Source organism: Anoplopoma fimbria, chromosome 12, assembly GCF_027596085.1.
Source record: "Anoplopoma fimbria isolate UVic2021 breed Golden Eagle Sablefish chromosome 12, Afim_UVic_2022, whole genome shotgun sequence".
Lineage (NCBI taxonomy): Eukaryota > Metazoa > Chordata > Actinopteri > Perciformes > Anoplopomatidae > Anoplopoma > Anoplopoma fimbria.
The window spans coordinates 11,667,125-11,684,712 of record NC_072460.1 but is presented as its reverse complement, the minus strand read 5'-3'; the positions used below and the strand labels follow the sequence as shown (position 1 = coordinate 11,684,712).

Below are 17,588 nucleotides of genomic sequence, written 5' to 3'. Positions count from 1 at the left end.
GGGATTTTGTTGATGAGTAAGTGTATTTATACAAGTTATAATAGTGTCATCAGAATCTATTTAGGTTAAAATTTGCAAATTTGTTTGGGTCACCTTTTTGACTTACTTCAGTACTGTTTTACACTTCACGCTACTCCATACTTCCAATACAATTAAGAGGCAAATATTGTACTATTTACAAAATGTATTAGACAGCTTTTGTGACTGGTTTCTTTAAAGATTTTGATTTTACGTACAAAATGTATGAGCATATAAAATATATTGCAGTGTTTCAGATAAAACTACCTAACAGCTAATAAAATATTTACAGTACCAGTCAAAAGTTTGGACACACCTTCTCATTCAACTACTTTGAAGAATCTAAAATATAAAACATATTCTGGTTTGTTGAGCATTTGTTTGTTTACCACATAATTCCATATGTGTTCCTTCATAGTTTGGATGTCTTCAATATTAATCTACAATGTAGAAAAAAATTAAAATAAGAATAAAGAAAAACCATTGAATGAGAAGGTGTGTCCAAATTTTTGACTGGTACTGTATATGAGCATCACCTAGATTAACTACAACAGTAAAATGCTACGCACACATTAATGCATCTGTAATAATAACTGACTAATATAAACTATAATGGCAACACTCACTTTAACTTTGACATTTTAAGTTTTAAATTATGCTATGTACTTTTACTTTAGTGGTATTTTCATTGCTCTCTCTCTCTCCCTCCCTGTGTTGTAATCTGAGTTTCTACTTGCTATCTTGACATATCCGGGCCAGCTGCACTTTGTATTAGTGCATGTTTGTGCATGTGAATGCCGCTCTGCACTGCTCTCATACAACATCTTATAATGCCGTCCCGACTGACGGCGCCATGATAGAGAGCACCCAACCTCCAGTTCCCCTTTAGGTTAACACAGTGAGCTCTGTCAGCACTTTAGCTGTTGCTTGCACTGAAAGCGCTGTTAGCATCGTTAGCTGCGAGCAGTCGGCGCAGTCTTTGCCATGTTGAGTAGAAAGGCAATAGAAATTCTCCCAATCCTGTTTATTGTACCTTTTAATTTTGTAAAGGATCTGAAAACCTCCTTCACCACTAATTTATTGTTTAGTCTATAAAATGTAGGAAAGTAAAAAAAGAAGTGCTCAGAGAAGCCCAGCAAAAGTTTCCTAGAGCCCAATGTGACAACTTATTTCGTCCAACTGACAGTCCAGAGCCAGAAAGATGTGTAATTTACAAATCTAAAAAGTAAAAGATTTTCAAAGGACTTGCTGTTTTTAAAGTTGTGTCAAAATGACATAGATTATCCCAAAAAGTCTGCATCGCAATGTTGTTCAATTATAATTTGAGGAGACAATCTCCTCATTGTTGCTTAACCAAACATTGTTAGAACCATGATAACAACAAACGTAGCACTATTTTGTGATGGAGAACTTTTCTTTTAATGCACTAAAGGATTACTTATTTCCTTTCAGGCCCTACATGTACGACAAACCATCAATTTACAGAAATTCCTATGTGAAATCTACACCCATGCAATCTCAAGATGCTCCGAAGGCACCAAAGTCGTCTCGCCTCATCCCTCTTTGGGTTCAGTTTGTGTTCTTCCTGGCTGTGGCCGGCTTCCTCTACCTAGTTTTTTCCAGCATGGAGACAAATGAATCCCTCAAAGGAATAGAATGATTATTATTTTTTAATTCATGCTCAGTTTGTGGGGATATTATATATAATGGTGCATTTTAATTGGATGAATGTATTTTGGTTAATGCCTTTATTTTAGACATGGCTGAGATTGGGCTTTATGCAATATTTTTATGCTTTATAGTTGCAGTTTGCTTGCTTGCTTATGTTGATCCGTAAAATTGTCTATCAGCATTACTGTATGACCACTACTAGAAAAGATGAGGATGCTTCTTTAGAAGAACCTTTTCTTCCTCTTACCTGGACAGTTTCAGTGTGATCTGTTTTGGAGATCATCATCATCCCCCACTGGTGTTCCTCTTGCAGGGATAAATATTGCAAGAAATAACATTACATGTCCAGATATTATGCCACAGTTGCATATTACACATCCACTGATCTTGATTTCAGCGATTTAAGGACAGTGGATTATCATAATAAGATGTCTGATATTTAGAAAGAGACATTTTGATGTTGACTGAGTTTTTTTGGTTCATAAATAATCGCAAACTGCCATTCAACCCTCTTTTATTGTTGTTAGCCTCAGTCAATAAAAATTTCGCCATATTTTAATTAACTTTTAGATATATTTCTTAGCATTAAAATTCAAAAGGACAGATTGTGTCCATATTTAAAATCCAAATAAACATCTAAACTCATGTCACAGTGCATTTATCAATCTGCAATTCAGTACCAAAAGCACAACAATGCTTCCATTTGTCAGTTATCTGAAATAATAATAAAACGGTACAATTTTCAGACCAGCTGTTATACAAGTGCCTAAGTGGTTTTGTAGACATAATTGGGATTGAATTGTTTTTTCAGCATTTAATAAGTAGTAACTTTTTATCTTGGGTACAAAATATGAAAGAAATTGTTTATACAAGCTGTTATGACATGTGTATGTTTTTTTTCCAAGTAAATATATTACACATTTGTATTATCCAACCTTTACATTCTGTAGAGTTTGATGTGATGTGTTTTGTATTGCTGTCACATAATTCAAACTATTAAAAGAGCTTGCATATGTAAACAGTTAAAGCGCCTAGTAATTTTATTCAAAAGTAACAAAAAATGTTTAAGCAATGGAGGGTATAAAAATAAATAAATTATATTATTTATATATTATTATTAATGTTAAAATAATTTTCATCTTATGTATTTCAATCTGATGAAATAATTCAACCTACAGTTCATGCAGGAATATCGGTAGATTGTCAAACAAAACTCATTGAACCCAGAAGCTCCAACAACAGCACGTTTTAATCAGCTACAGCTTCTATAAACTTCAAGTGCAGTGATTTACATATTGTAAATGACATAAGATGCTTTGGGTTAGACCTAAAATACAAAAAAAACATTTTCTAATCCTTTAAGGATTATTGATCTGTAGAAGCGAATACATAATAAGCTAGTGGAGCCTTTAGTGTTAAATACTGAATGTTTTCAAAATGCATTTACACAGACCTGAGGGATCCACATCACAGTGTCCCCAGATTAGCTTTTAGTTGCAGTTTTCCACTCCATACATCTGGCGTCATGGCAGTAGCCAAATCTGAAGTCTAGCTGGAACCCCTACAGACGTTGAACTGGAAATGATCTATACTGTCAGTCTTCTGCGGCTGTTAGCTCACATCTCATCATAATACAAGGCTTTAATGCCAATCACATCCATTATTTCCCAGCACCACTAGCTTTAAGTTTGGTCTGATTTGGTTCTAATTTAGTCCAATAAAAACTGCCTGATCCAGACTGGACTGGGTCCAGGTGGTGCCTCTTTCCAGAGGTGGATGACCGACCGGGCTGTTTGGTTCTGTGTTCTGTCTCCTGCCAGCTGAATCCACGATGGACGCAGAGTGAGCCCCCTGACTGTCCTCCCACTTGTGATTCTGCGTAAAGAATAAAACAAAGACTTGACTTTAATTAAGTAGTGTTGCATAATTATAAATATGCCTACAGACAATGACAAATTAAATATTACAGTGCCAACAAAAAGTATTCACCTCTTCTTGCAAGTTTTCATTGAAATAACATTGAATCCCAGTAGATGTAATGTGGATTTTTGACACCAACAAGAAAACTCCTTTGTCAAATGAAAACAGACTACAAAGCTATCTAAATAAATAACTGGAAATATTACTGGTGCTTATTTATTTTTAAAATGGACCTAACCTTTGTGTGGTCAAGGGGTTTCAGTTGATCATAGTATAAATAAACCTGTACCACTTGCGACCAAGTGGGAAAACTCACATGATGAAGAAAACAGAACACTTCAAGGATAAGGAGAGGATAGGATAGAATGGTGCATTGAATGTCAAATCAGATCCCCTTGTATTTATTGTTATAAAACATGAAAACTTCCTAGAAGGATAAATACTATTTAATAGGCACCTTAAACTCAGGAATCATGACCTTTAATACCTTTAGTGATCTGGTTGCCTGCATACCCCGTCATAGCTTGTTAATTGATAAGGCAACATAAGTGTTATCCACACCTGTAGGCAGAAACACATCTATTAGTCTGGGCAGACAAACATCACATCTCTGTTTAAAGCTCAAAGGCCTTTGATGGACAAAGGAACTTACAGGTTCTGGTCTCTCGCTCCAGTTCAGTGGGCTTCTTCTCCTTGTTACACAGCACCTTGGCCACAATGATTATAACGATGACGGCTACAACAAATGTCAGGCCGGACACAAGCCAGCTGATCACCATTGGACTCAGTACTGGATCTGGGTCTGAGGATGGGAGGACAAGTTACATACAGGATAGGTTTTCATAGATGGGATTTCATTTTTTCAGCTAAGTGTTACAAGTATAGTTGAAAAAGTACAGGAATATCTGCATAGAATCTAAATTATGAAAATGTATATTTTAGTATCCTTTTTTTTTTTTTTTTTTAGGCACTCAGGTTTTTAGGCACCACATACTATAATATTATACGTGTCACCTCTGATAGCGATAGGCAGGGGTTGGCTTTCTCTGGAGACGAAGGTGCGTCCACCCAGCTGGACCCGATACAGGCAGTAGTAGTATCCCTCATTGGAGCTCTGGGCGTTGGGAAAGGTGAAAGTGACGGATGGGGTGAGGGCAGGCAGGGACTGGCGCACTGTGCCGTTGGAGCGGATCAGACGCAGCTGGAAAGAACCTCCAGGGTACTGCTGCGGGGTGGAGCAGGTGATGTTAAAATTGTGGCCTTTAATGACGGAACCAGCCGGGGCCTCAGTCGAAGTGTTGAACCAGTGTTGGGGAGTCAGGAGTTCCACTGTGATCATTCAAAAATGAATTTGATTGGTTATGGTATACAGGGTAATACAGACGCTTGATCAGGCTAAAAAATTAATCTTGAAAAGATTTGAATTTGTTTAAACCCAATTTGGGCCTGAACTTTAAAACTATAATTTTCCGTCTAACCCTTAAATAATTTAATAAATTATCTGAAATAAAATGGCCTTTTTCGGTGTGTAACACTCAATATTTTTTGTGAAAGTCATATTAACAACAGACTAGAAAAATCTGAACATTGGATGAAATAATGCCATTACACTGCCAATATCAATTATGAATATGGAAAACTGAAATTAATGAATCAAAATAAATCAATGATAAATAACATGCAACACAGCAATGAAACAAAGAATTACAATACAGAGTAGCTTAAAAATAAAAATATGTAACAATAACCTAAACTCAAATGGTCCACTTGGAGCTTTCACCAGCATCTTACAGTCTTCCTAAACAAATGGAGGTGGTGAAACGTAAACCATCGTGCTTGTGATTATTATTTTGTGACACGTGTTGTACATTACATGCTGGATGTTAGGAGTTAATCATTTCAATCAAATTAAATCGAAACATATTCAATGCAAGGGACTTAAAATAAATTCAAATCTAAAATAAAAAATGTGCTATAAAAGTTATAAAAGATTAGACGATGTGGTTAAGACTCACCAACAGTGATGTTTATAGAGTTGCTGGGTGGAGAGCTCAGCAGCTGAGAAGGGAAGCTGCGCTTGATCCTGTACCGACAACTGTAGCTGCCCTGATGGAAAGTCTCTATGTCGGACAGTGTCAGCTCCACTTTGGTCTGGGTCTGGTCCGCCCTCTGTGTAACCAGTGGGGTAGACACTCCATGCTTGTACAGGTGGAAGTCACTGAGGTGGTGACCCAGCAAAACACTGCAGCCAAAGCGAACAGCCTCTCCAGGAGAGAACACAGTGTGAGGTGACAGGAGTGTGAGGGTGGGCATTAAAAGGGTACCTGTGAGTAAAGACAGAAATTATAAAATGTAAACAAGGGTAGTGAGTAATCTCAGCGGAGATAGGTCCTCAAGTGATTTTTGAAGACGGAGTGGGATTCTGCTGAGTTTGGTTACTCATTCCACAACGGAGGGAACATACAAGAAAAGAGTTTGGACTAAGACTTAAGATTTCCAGAAAGAAATGTATGCAGTCTGAATTTGAATTTGTATGCATACATGTAGCCTCTATGAATCAACCCAGCAGAAATCACTCAACCATCTGGTACTGCTACTTGGTAGATAAAATGCCTCAACAGAGTGGACTGTCACCTGAGCATCTCACCCCTGCATCTGTCTCATGGGTGCAGTAGGCATAACTGTGGAGGACAACAGCACAGCGTGTCAAACTGGACTCGTGTCCGGAGCACTGGACATGCCGCAGCCAGATCTCTCCACTGCCTGCACCAAATACTGCACCGTGAAGGGCCGATTCAGCTAGGCCACAGCCCAGCTCCAGGCACACCACATCGGCCTCCCGAAGGTCCCAGCCATGGTCGCAAACAGTCCCCCATTGGTCATGGCGGAGTACCTCAACTCTGCCAGAACACTTGTTCTCCCCGTCAATTAGTCTGACCCCACCTGTGGATCAGAGAAGAATCACTTAGAGACAGAAAATGTGTGAACAGCTATGGATCCAGTAGGTTTATATCAATCCCAGGCATACCAAAAGCTGCAACTCCATCCCACAGAACACTTAACAGGCCTGTGAGGAAAGAACAAACAAAAAATCCATTAAAAACGTCAACAATAGCAACTACTAAAACTCAAACTATTACATTACACAAACTTAATATGATCTAATACAACAGTGCTGCTTTGATTGCTCTTTATCAGTGTTTGAGAAGTGTCAATCCAACTTTATAGTCATTGAGATGATTTACAAACTAACTATATATCCACAAACTAATGTCTACACAATAACAATAATAACATCATAACCTTCACGAGGGTAACATTCATAACAGGGCTGCTGTATGACCCATTGGCTGGTCCTGCGTCAGAGTTGGCGTCGGCTGACCAACCGGCTTAGTCAACCATTAATAGCTGCCCCGGCTTAGCCTTACCTGTTAAAGGGATATGGAGGAGACTCAGCATGGCTCCCCTCAGCCTTCCATCGCGCGGCCGGGTGGGAAGGATGCCCGTTGTCGTGGTGATGATGCGGACAGCCGTTGGAAGCTGCTGAACGAACAGAACATCAGTTAGCTTGTGTGCTACAACGGTTCAGAGCGGCTAACCCACTAACGTCCACCTAACGGCTTAAACCAACTGGCTCTGTCGGCGCGGGGGTAGACACGTGCTAATGCAGTGGCAAACGGTTCATTCTAGTCCCCCAAACAATGAGTCCAGGTGGTTGTCACCGTGTTATGGACGTTGTCAGGATAACGTTACGAACAGAGAATGACTCACCGTTAGGCCGCCATCGTCACATTAACCGCTCTGGAGTTCCGGAGCTGAGCGGTGGAGCGGTTCTCCCTGCGGCAGACAGAGGTCACCACAGCCGCAGCGCTGCTCGCAATCCTATTAGTTTCTCCTTGGAGATACTTGGGAGAGGGCAGTGGCTACAATTACCCACTAAATCTTTTTTTTTATTAATACCATAATTTAAAAGTATACACTTGATTTATCCAGCAAACCAATCTATCGCAATTTCAATAGACCTACATAAAGTAAAGGGACACGTTGCATTGTCAATTCAGAGAAAATAAATCATTTATTCCTTTCCATTTGTGTATGTTTGATTGTCTTTTCGAGGAGTTATGATTTGATTTATACATGTTGGACAGGCCGTATTTAATTGGCTTTTTGCTTAAACGCATTGCATGTAATATCAAAGAAATACAAAAGAAAAATCCACAATCCTTGTTTTGAGCAAAAACATACATTCATAAACGTAAATGATGAATTCTGAAGTTAATTGTTCTGTTTGTACCTACTTTTAGCATTAAATAATAATTGTATCTTGATCATAGACATAAAGGCCTGATTACAAAGTTACAGCCTTATTAGTACCAAAACCCTGCTTTGTTAGCCTACTATTCCTGTACCATGACTTGGCAGGGAAACACTGTCAGGAGAGGCACAATAAGGGATTGTCAAACTAAAAAGACAGATTGTGGTTATAACATTTAGTAACCTTTACTTATGAGGAAGTGGAAAAACAGCAGGAGGGATTTTTCACAACCTGGCAGCCTGAATTTGTAACAGTGTTGTAGGCTAAACATTTCAGAGTGTGGGAGGAACAGCCTTAAAGGGTAACACCTCCGTCACTGTTGTAGACGCAAATAGCCACACCATTCAAATAATTATCTACAACACAATTCTCCTGCTGCAATCCTCCCACTTCCTCCCATTATTTTGTCATGAGCCTATTCTTCCCAGATGAAAAGGGCAATGTGGATGAATCAACCAAAAACCACATCAGAAGACATATTTGCTGATTCATGTCTGAGTTGTGAAATCGTTTCACACACCAAGTGACCAACCCAATAAAATGTTCCATGGCATTTTATTTCTTTTCACATTTTCCGGTTAGAGATGACTAGGCTTTCCTAGGCCCAGGATGTTTATTCCTTCCTTCTTTGTTTTGTAACCAAATGGATTCGATTTGCATTTTCAGTACCTCATTTGTGTCCGTGATCGACCACAAGTCATGTCCTCTGAAGCCCTGGTCTGGAGAGCTTGTGAAGGCAGTGGGTGAAAATGAATCCTGCAAAAATAATAGATATCCTGAAAACCTGTTTCCGTCTGAAAGAGAACCTCAATTTGGCTGAAGATATATTTTCCATTCAAGCCACAGAGGCTGAAAAGCCAAGATGTTGGGAGTCGTAGAAATGACCGAATCTGAGTCTAGACCGCAATCAAATCCAGAATTAGTGGCAGGACTGGAACATTGTTGACTCGTGATCCCTCTGCAACTTGACAGGCGTGGTCAGTTTTACAAAAAATAAGAGAAAATTGTCTAGATGTATAAAACTTTACAGTGACTTAAGTCTGCCAAAGGTATCTTCACAATTCAACACTGACTTTAAGGTAAATACTTTTGCATTCACTTAATATTTGCACTTAATTTAGCTCAATGTGTACACATTACCTTTCACCTTGGCATCAAACAATGATTTTTTTAAATATTGCTCAAGGTCATAACAGATGAGTGTTTTAAAACTAAGCACAAATGTCCAAGGGGGTAAATATATTTTATAGGCATATGTGGAAGTCTTGTTTCCACATCTGCGACTGTATGTTAAGCAGGAAATACTGAAAAAGCGTAACACAATCTCAGCAACCTACATTAACTGGGGAAAAAAGTTTTGATGTTCAGTCAAAGCATTATTAGTCTACCATATGTAGCATTTACTGCACATTTGAGGCTTGAGAAATGAATTCCTTTAAGAAGGGAATCCTCCCAAATCTTGCCATCATCACCAAATAAAAATGCTCACTTAAATTAAGTCAACAGAATATTTCAACTACCAATTGATTTTGTTTCTTGATGCATTTTATTGAGCCATTGGTCAAATAGGCATCCAAGTTCTCATTATATTGTAAAAGGTGACTTTTTTCCACAAAGAAAACATACAGATAAGTCTGCATATAATTATATATATTTAGATATATATATATATTTATATATATATATTATTGAAAAATATGATACATTTCTCTGTAATTCAAACTTCAAAACCAGTGAATTTGTGAAACAGAAAACTCAAAATGATTTGTAGTCATTACATTTCAAGAAACAGCACTATTAGTAGCACTTCATCTGAATTATTTCCCGTCATTAACCAAAAGAGTCAACCTGTGCAGTCATGTGTGTTGGTACATTTACCACCAATAAAAGGAGACAAACAATGTCATAAAACAAAACATAAAATAATTTAGTTAACTTAACACTAGTCCTCTAAGAAGATGACCTCTTTCACAGGTTTGGAGTTTTAATAAGTATCTCGACTTCTTCAGTTGTTTTGATAATGTCCGAACAACAAGCTTTCAATAAAATAATGTGTTTAGCTCTTTGGATAACAGTACAACCTGCTTCAGTTCCACCATAAAAGTCTCTGCAGCACCACATTTAATAAAATGTATGTACTGCAATTTTCAGAAGTCTTTTGCCCAGCATTTTGGGGGTTCTGTGTGGCATCCACTGCTTGTCAGGATCCCAACTTTCCAGCCTTTTCTTCACTTTGATTCTCCCAGAAGATGGACAATGAGTTCATACGTGGAGAGGACGATGGCTGTGTTAGGGATTTGTCTAATTAGCTGTGGAATGAGTCCCCTATAAAAAGCTGCATAGCCTTCTTCCACCGCTATTAACCTTCCGGTCTGGAAGAAATACTTGTACTTGCTGCCTTCCTCACGCAGCCTTGTCCGAATAACCTCTGTGGAGACAAAAAAAATGATGAGTCATCTAAACAAATACATCTCCCTAACTTTAGGTTGTTGTGTTGCAAGAGACAAACAATGGATGTTAGTGTTTACCGTGTGGATAGGCTATGCAGGATGCACAACCCTTTGAAAAAGCAGCTGCCATCATCAGACCCAGGAAGTCTGATGCTCCTTTCTCCTTTTCACCATTTGAGGAGGCGAATTGGGTCTTGGCGAGGTGTTTCTTCAGTGTCTCATAGATGAGGAAGCAGATCATGGTCTCCGAGATGCCAGCGTAAGATGCAGTCAAACCTCGGTAGAAGCCCCGAATCCCTTCCGTTTTGTAAACATAGCGTGCACACTGCCATGCATTCATCTTCTTCTCGCCTCTGGCTCTGAAGAGTCAAACAGGTCAGCCTCGTTAGTGACAAAATTGTATTTGGTTTGGGTTGAAAATAACTATCCTAACTGTTAATGATCATCTTGTTGTTTTTTTTCTGTTCATTGTCCAAGTTATTATTCAACCTTCAGCCCTCTGAGGAAGTATGTACCACCCTTGAGTTTCATTATGAGTTGAATGAGTATTTAGTCTAGTTGTAACTGAATTCGGTATTTCGTTCTGCAGGACAGGTGTTCTTCACAGGGAGACTGAACAGATCTGTCCCTGAGTCCTCACATGATACTACTGCCCTGTACTCTGTAATGTAAATATAGACTCTTCTTCTGCATGCAGGACAGTGCGTCAGCACTGTGTATTTATGGAGCCGGGTCACACGCTCAGTCTCCCAAACTGCATGACCCAAGGACACTGTCACGGAGACTCCATTAAAGGTTTCTGTTAAAGGTCATTTTAAATGGAGTAATTTACCACCTGCAAAGTCCCTAAAATAAGTCAGATTGGTCTACACAGCTCTAACACAAAACACATCAGCTAAAATATAAGAAAATATATACAAATTAAATTACGAGTGTACACACTTTTTCTCCAGCTGCATTCTGGTCTTGACCATCCAGACTGGGTTCATCAGAGAGTTCGTAACGAAAGCTGCGACCAAGGGGCAAAATAGGTGCATTCAGTTTACAGTGCAGTTTAACATAGGATTCATTTTATCCCTTCAATTCAACTCATTACAAAGCTGTAAGAATAGACATGTGTGCTCTAATTGAATACAGCAGGATCACAGAGCAACAGCATCAACATCTGTAAAAAATACTGCAGTTTATATATTAAAAAAAAAAGCACGTAAACATATTGTTAAGTTATCCACAGGGTAGACAAAGCATATGCTTTAGCAATATTATTTTTGCTGGGCCTTGAATTGCATTACATTTTACAGTTGATTTATATGTATGTTATTTAACAGCCGTTTTATATGCATGTTCCAAAGGATAAAATGCAGACTGCTCACCGGCAACACCAGCAGACGACATGTGCACCGGTCCACTATTAGGGACGAACAGCCCATTGAACGTCTCTTTAGATTTTGAGTATGCAGCAAAGTAAATGGCTCTGAAACACAGAGAACAAACTGGTGAGAACTCTGCACAGAAGCAGCTATGAAGGTTAGAACAGTGATTAAATGAATGCAATTCAATATGTGAATGTGTTTTTATAAACAACTGGGCATTTCTGCACAATATTCCATTTGGACTTGTGTTGGCCTTTGACAGGAGCGCATCCAGAGCAGTCCGTTTCCCAATGCCTGTTATCTTTGCTTGGCTTCTGGAACAAACTGCCGCTGCACCAGAATGGGCTGAATAAGCACTGGGCACCACAGATGCCCACAGAGCTGCCCTGAATGTGAGCCTGTCCATGTTGGCCAGTGGAATTACTGGGCAAAGGATCATCCTGCAGCTATTCATTAACCATGGGGAAAGCATACGTAACCCATGAACCTTTTCCGTTTAACAGGGTCTCAAAGTCTAACTCAACATTTTATGGCAAATCCATCAGGACTGTTCATTTTACAGTTATATAACTATTGTTAAGAAGAGTTTAGATTATCAACCACGAGGTAACGTGCCAAAGTCTCGACTATTTGTTGACACTAAAAAATAAACAAAGGTGAAAATGAAACTTAAGATGAACCAACATAATACTGGACTTTTGCATTGATTTAAGGCAGCTCAGTTATTATCAAGCCATCATCATAACTATGCATGATATTTTAGTGTGGCAGAGTTCAACAAACGGTTAAACTAAAAACTCAAACACAGTTCCTTATTTGTTCTTCATCTGTTGTGTGTTGTGTTTAGTTAAGTTTGATCAAATAGAAGTAAAGTGGACTTTTGTTGACAGAAGCTGTAGCCTACACAAACCAAACAGCTGACTCAAACTCTGTGAGGCGGGGGAAGCCATTACAACAGCTTCCTGTTTATCCAACCAGTTAATGCTTTCAGCCATTAAAGTTAAAAATATAAACCCAGACTCCTTTTTTGTTGTCTTTGGTTAGCGACTCTGCATTAATGCACACTGAAGTGTCCTGCCTCATAAAAACAACAGACATTTCTGAGAAACCACCACTCTGTAGCCTTCTTGGCCTCATTTCTAACCTGTACCCCAAAGGGCAAGAATCAAAAACAGAGACTGCTATTTTCTGGTCTTTGTTAAATAAAATTGTGATGGGTGAGGATGGTGGCGAGATTGAGTGTAGTGCAGACACTGATTTAACTGTACCTTGAGGGGGCAACACCAACAAGGTTTGGCCCCAGACCACGGAAAAGTGATCTTGGTCCCTCTTTTTCTAGTATTGACCTGAAACAAAAGAAAACAACCGTCAAAACACCATTATATGAGTTTAAATATATACACAGGTTTTATTCATATACATGTCAAACTATCTCTACATATGTTACAGAAAAGGTCTGTGTAGGATTATCCCCACCGGTTCTATTATGGGAACGAGTTTAAAAACTCCCGCAACGAAGTGTCCTGCCAGTCCCGTTCACTCGCGCTGGTTTAACTAAGTTTATACATGAAACCCAGTACTGTCTGCAGTGACTTGTCACGTAAGCCACTTCCCCAAAAGGTTTGTTTTATTAAGCTCTTTGTAGGGAGTGAACATCAATCGCCAGATGTCAGTGTAGGTATGTACGGTGCTACGCGGGCGGGGGGTGTCTGTAATACAAAACCTCGTCTCTCAAGCAGTGTTCCCGCATTCCACCTCTCTCTCGCTGATACTTGAACACCTTCTCTCAAACAACAATGAGTTTAAAAACAATAATAGGGTTTCAATATCGAGGTTTCAGTGACTTGGAGAAGGGGTTTCATGTCCGGAAATATTTTTGCATAAATATAAGACAGTTCTCCAACAGCTCTGAAAAATGAATTTCCAACAGCTAAGGCAAGTTGGAATTACTTGCTAAAGATCTAAATTTACAAGAAAAAGTGTATTATGTGTACATTTTGGGGGGCTTTTGAAATATATATGCAATATGCATATTGATATCAAACTTAAACAGCTAACAGCCACAGCTGACCAGTCCAGACATATTCAGTTGATGGCCCCAGTCCACTAAGTGTTATATTACTCAGACCGAGCACTTGGATAAAACCTCCCCTTCTTCTTGGCACACCGGGGCTGCTTCTAGTTCTTCCGAAGCTAAGCAAGGTCATAGAAAGGTTGCTTTCATGGACACCACAAAAAAAACCGTGTACGTGCTTGGTGGGACACAATGTTTTCTGTGCTGCCCCAAACAGCTTGTTAAAGACACCAACTACAAGCGTCCAGACCCTCACTTTATGTAAGATTTGAGGCCTGAATTTTTTTAATACCACAAAAGCAGATGACAGGCTGTCCAAAGTTTTCCATGGACTAAATCAAAAGAACAACAATAGACTTAAAACAAATATTCCAAATTAAAAAAAATATATACACATCAGTTATACCTAAACATTGAGGTCTTTGCTGGGTAAAACTCAGCAGGCAGTCCCTTTTAGAACTATAAAAGGTAACCAGCTTTCTAATATGACATCCCTTCAGGGTAGTCCCACTAAAGAGAAAGTGCACCAGCTGTGAGGATGGAACACTTTGAACATTTGTTTGCAGGTCGAAAAATGCAATTACCTTAAAAAACACATAAAAAAACAAACATCTTACCGGAGGACCTGAAGCAGCCCCGGAGAAACTGTACCCGGTCGAATAACTCCAGTGCCGCTCAGGGTGCCCAGCTGGACCTGGAAGATGGGTCGAAGTGCCAGACCAGAGGACTGCAACCGTGTTTTCAACACCTCCAGGGGGCAGGTCACGATGGCTCCCACCGTACCACTACATCTGCAAATTGATCACATAAAACAAAGTTATGGAATTTACAAGCAAATACATAGTAGAGTGGTTCTATTATTTGCCAGGATACTCAAATCAGCTTTGACTGAGGAGAGTGTTATCCCATCACAACACAGCTGAGGAGCTATGGTCATGTGCAATGAACAATTATGGTCAAAGAACAGTCTCTGGCTCTGCAATGGAAAGACTCAGAGTTAACTGAACACATCTGGTGCAGAGGGTTTTATGGCTCAAACACTCTAATAGCACTCTGACAGATTAAATTGCCTGTTTTAGGATAGCACTTGTACTCTACTCTACAAGCATTAATGAAGTTATGTACAGTTATTAATGGTACATCCTTTATCAACTGTGTCCTTAACCTTGTCAGTGACATGCTTAGAAGTTTGGAAGAGATTAGGCTAAGCCGATGTACTGTTTGTGCTGGGGGGACAGAGTCAAACATCTTAGCAATAGAAACACCTTGACCTAAGTACATCACTGATTATTAGTCACCTGTCCACCCATTGTTCTATTATTTAGAGAAGGATCCATACTACGGATCCGTATTACATGATGTTCCACGTTGCATAACCTAATTTGAGAAACAAAACCATGTAAGCATGATGTCACAATGCGTTGTTGAGGCCATGACCTGTGACCACAAAATTGAGAAATCTAGTGGGAAGGGATGCAAGAGGGTGGGCCTCTCTGAAAATGACCGGTGTGTTTGTGAAATAACATTGTGTGCATTAAGTGTCAGTGTGGTTACCAGAGGCAGGAATACGAGCTCGACTGGTTTTCTGGGTTTAATGTTACCTGGAGAGGTAAACACACACGTTGACATTCGCCAATGATGTGATTCAGGCGGCAAAGCGGCCCACATCCTCAGCAGACTCATTTCACATTTAAAAAAAAAATAAAGTAGTTTTATGTGTGTAGCCAAAATGAGTCAAGACTGCGGTTATTTAACTTGGTAACCTACAGACTCATCATTACCATTTCAAGGGTAAAATGGCGTCATGTTACAGGCCAGTGCAGTTTTTAAAAGGTGCTTTCACAGCATCTGGAAGCCGCGGCGCTCGTCGTACTGTCGCGGGCCTTCGTGTCACATAATGAGGAGTTCAGCGCTTTAACGTTACGTAACGTCACCCCGAAGGACGTCTTATAAAGGTTAGCACGAGCGACAGCCGCGTGACTGCGCCACGTCCAGCCTTGTGTGTCTGATATTACACACAGCTGCGTCCGTTCAACGCGGTGCAGTGCTGCACATCGCGTCGTTACTCACAACCTGAGACACTGAGACATAGACAGAGACAGAGACATGGTCAGAGACGTGGACAGAGACAGAGACGTGGACAGAGACAGAGACGTGAACAGAGACAGAGACAGAGACGTGAACAGAGACAGAGACTGAGACTGAGACGTCAGAGACTGAGACGTGGACAGAGACAGAGACGTGGACAGAGACTGAGACGTGAACAGAGACAGAGACTGAGACTGAGACGTAGACAGAGACAGAGACTGAGACGTGAACAGAGACAGAGACTGAGACGTGGACAGAGACAGAGACGTGAACAGAGACTGAGACGTGGACAGAGACCCGGCTAGCTAGCGGCAACTTCCGCAAGAATGTAGCTCTGCTAACCGAAACCAACCCGGTGGAGAGGACTCTTTGTCCCCGATAACAACGTTATGTAAGGCCTGGTTTGATAACACGAGCTTAACCCACTAGTCCGTCTACTCCTTTTACACCGGAAATCATATCCTGGGTTAAACCCGGCAGATCGTGCCATGCTAACGCGAGCTAGCTTGGATGCCTGTTAGCATGGTGGCTCTACAACGCGTCTAACTAATGTAACTAATAACTAATGTGACTAATAACTAATGTAACTATTAACTAGTGTGTCTAGCAGACGTGCTGCATTAGCCTGTGCGGTCTTCCTCCGGTAGCAGCACTTACCCCCCGGCGAAGAGGTTTAGCAGGGTGTCTTTCTGAGGCATCCTTTTCCTCTTCAAATAGCCACCATACTCGGGTTGTACCGCTTGTTAAAATGGAGTCTGAATCAAAGAAAGGGTAGAAGAAGAAGAAGACCGGCTTTATGATCCCCGTGTGAGCGCGCTGCGGTCCATCCGTGTGTCTCTGGCCGGCTCGGTGGCGCGGTGCGGGTGACCTGAGGATCGGCTCACGGTTTGCGTCAGTGGGCCGGACGGGGGCGTTGTCCGTGACGTCAGGACATGTGCTCATCCACCGTGTGCTATTGGTGTTTCTTCATGTTGTTTGACAAATTATTACCAGCAACAAAGCTTGAAAAACAACAGGAGAACAACACTTTGTTCCTCCTGACCTTGACCGGTTTCAGTGTTGACTTTCATTCTGCACCGTTTACAATCTTACATAAATAGAGTAAATGTATTCAGAAACTGTTTCTTAGCCAAATACTGTATTGTTTTTTTATTTTTTATATACACTTTATATACACTTTTATATACACTTATATACACTACACTAGATAAATAGATTGAGACATAATGAGAATAAAAAATTACACTTGGTAAAATACATTTCAGGTTTCTAGTGTAGTCTGGTTGGGGACCAGACCAACTGTCTTTTTTGACTTTCCATCAAACTTTTTAACTTATAGGTGGCTGTTCATGCTCTGATAAGAAATGGATTGGGAGATTAAAAAAATAAAAAATATGAGTATAAACAGACTCATCTTTTCAGAAAGAAGATCACAGGACCACAAGGCCCTTGATTTGAATTGGAATGGAAATATGACTCCACGTCTGCATTTGTGCCATAAGGGACATGTGATGTTATGGTATGCGCTGTACACCAATGAGTGGTGAGTAATAAAAGCTGGTATGTAACATCTTTGGCATTGTGTCAAAACTGTCTCGTCCAACCAGCTCGTTTGCTATCTGTCCTTTTTGTCCTACTTGAAATCATAACACATAACACACCTCATGTGTTCACAGTGT

At 40.1% G+C, this 17,588-nt stretch overlaps 2 protein-coding genes across 2 annotated transcripts; both read right to left on the bottom strand.

Annotated features, from left to right (window-relative positions):
• Positions 1-2,920: 2,920 nt before the first annotated feature.
• On the bottom strand, positions 2,921-7,538 carry si:ch211-150o23.3 (uncharacterized). The gene is made up of 9 exons (XM_054609629.1): positions 7,381-7,538; positions 7,038-7,149; positions 6,638-6,676; positions 6,244-6,552; positions 5,625-5,933; positions 4,624-4,938; positions 4,262-4,411; positions 4,097-4,170; positions 2,921-3,564 (listed from the first exon to the last, which is right to left on the bottom strand). Exons 2-8 carry the CDS (start codon positions 7,066-7,068, stop codon positions 4,127-4,129), a joined length of 1,197 nt encoding a protein of 398 aa, XP_054465604.1. The 5' UTR covers positions 7,069-7,149; positions 7,381-7,538; the 3' UTR covers positions 2,921-3,564; positions 4,097-4,126.
• A 1,933-nt stretch (positions 7,539-9,471) lies between these two features.
• Positions 9,472-16,871, bottom strand: slc25a33 (solute carrier family 25 member 33). Its single transcript, XM_054609171.1, has 7 exons — positions 16,567-16,871; positions 14,439-14,612; positions 13,016-13,093; positions 11,748-11,848; positions 11,317-11,383; positions 10,453-10,733; positions 9,472-10,352 (listed from the first exon to the last, which is right to left on the bottom strand). The coding sequence occupies exons 1-7, from the start codon at positions 16,605-16,607 to the stop codon at positions 10,153-10,155; spliced, it is 942 nt and encodes a 313-aa protein (XP_054465146.1). The 5' UTR covers positions 16,608-16,871; the 3' UTR covers positions 9,472-10,152.
• Between the last annotated feature and the right edge of the window lie 717 nt (positions 16,872-17,588).

What these genes read in the sequence shown, in the direction of transcription:
- si:ch211-150o23.3 (XM_054609629.1), bottom strand. Translation starts at nt 7,068, where the DNA reads ATGCTGAGTCTCCTCCATATCCCTTTAACAG. An exon ending in TGCAGGGGTGAGATGCTCAG is followed by an intron (nt 5,934 to 6,243) that starts GTGACAGTCCAC and finishes CTTTACTCACAG; the next exon opens with GTACCCTTTTAATGCCCACC. An exon ending in GGAGCGAGAGACCAGAACCT is followed by an intron (nt 4,171 to 4,261) that starts GTAAGTTCCTTT and finishes TTCTGCCTACAG; the next exon opens with GTGTGGATAACACTTATGTT.
- slc25a33 (XM_054609171.1), bottom strand. Translation starts at nt 16,607, where the DNA reads ATGCCTCAGAAAGACACCCTGCTAAACCTCTTCGCCGGGGG. An exon ending in GGGCTGCTTCAGGTCCTCCG is followed by an intron (nt 13,094 to 14,438) that starts GTAAGATGTTTG and finishes CTTTTGTTTCAG; the next exon opens with GTCAATACTAGAAAAAGAGG. An exon ending in GTTGGTGTTGCCCCCTCAAG is followed by an intron (nt 11,849 to 13,015) that starts GTACAGTTAAAT and finishes TCTGTGTTTCAG; the next exon opens with AGCCATTTACTTTGCTGCAT.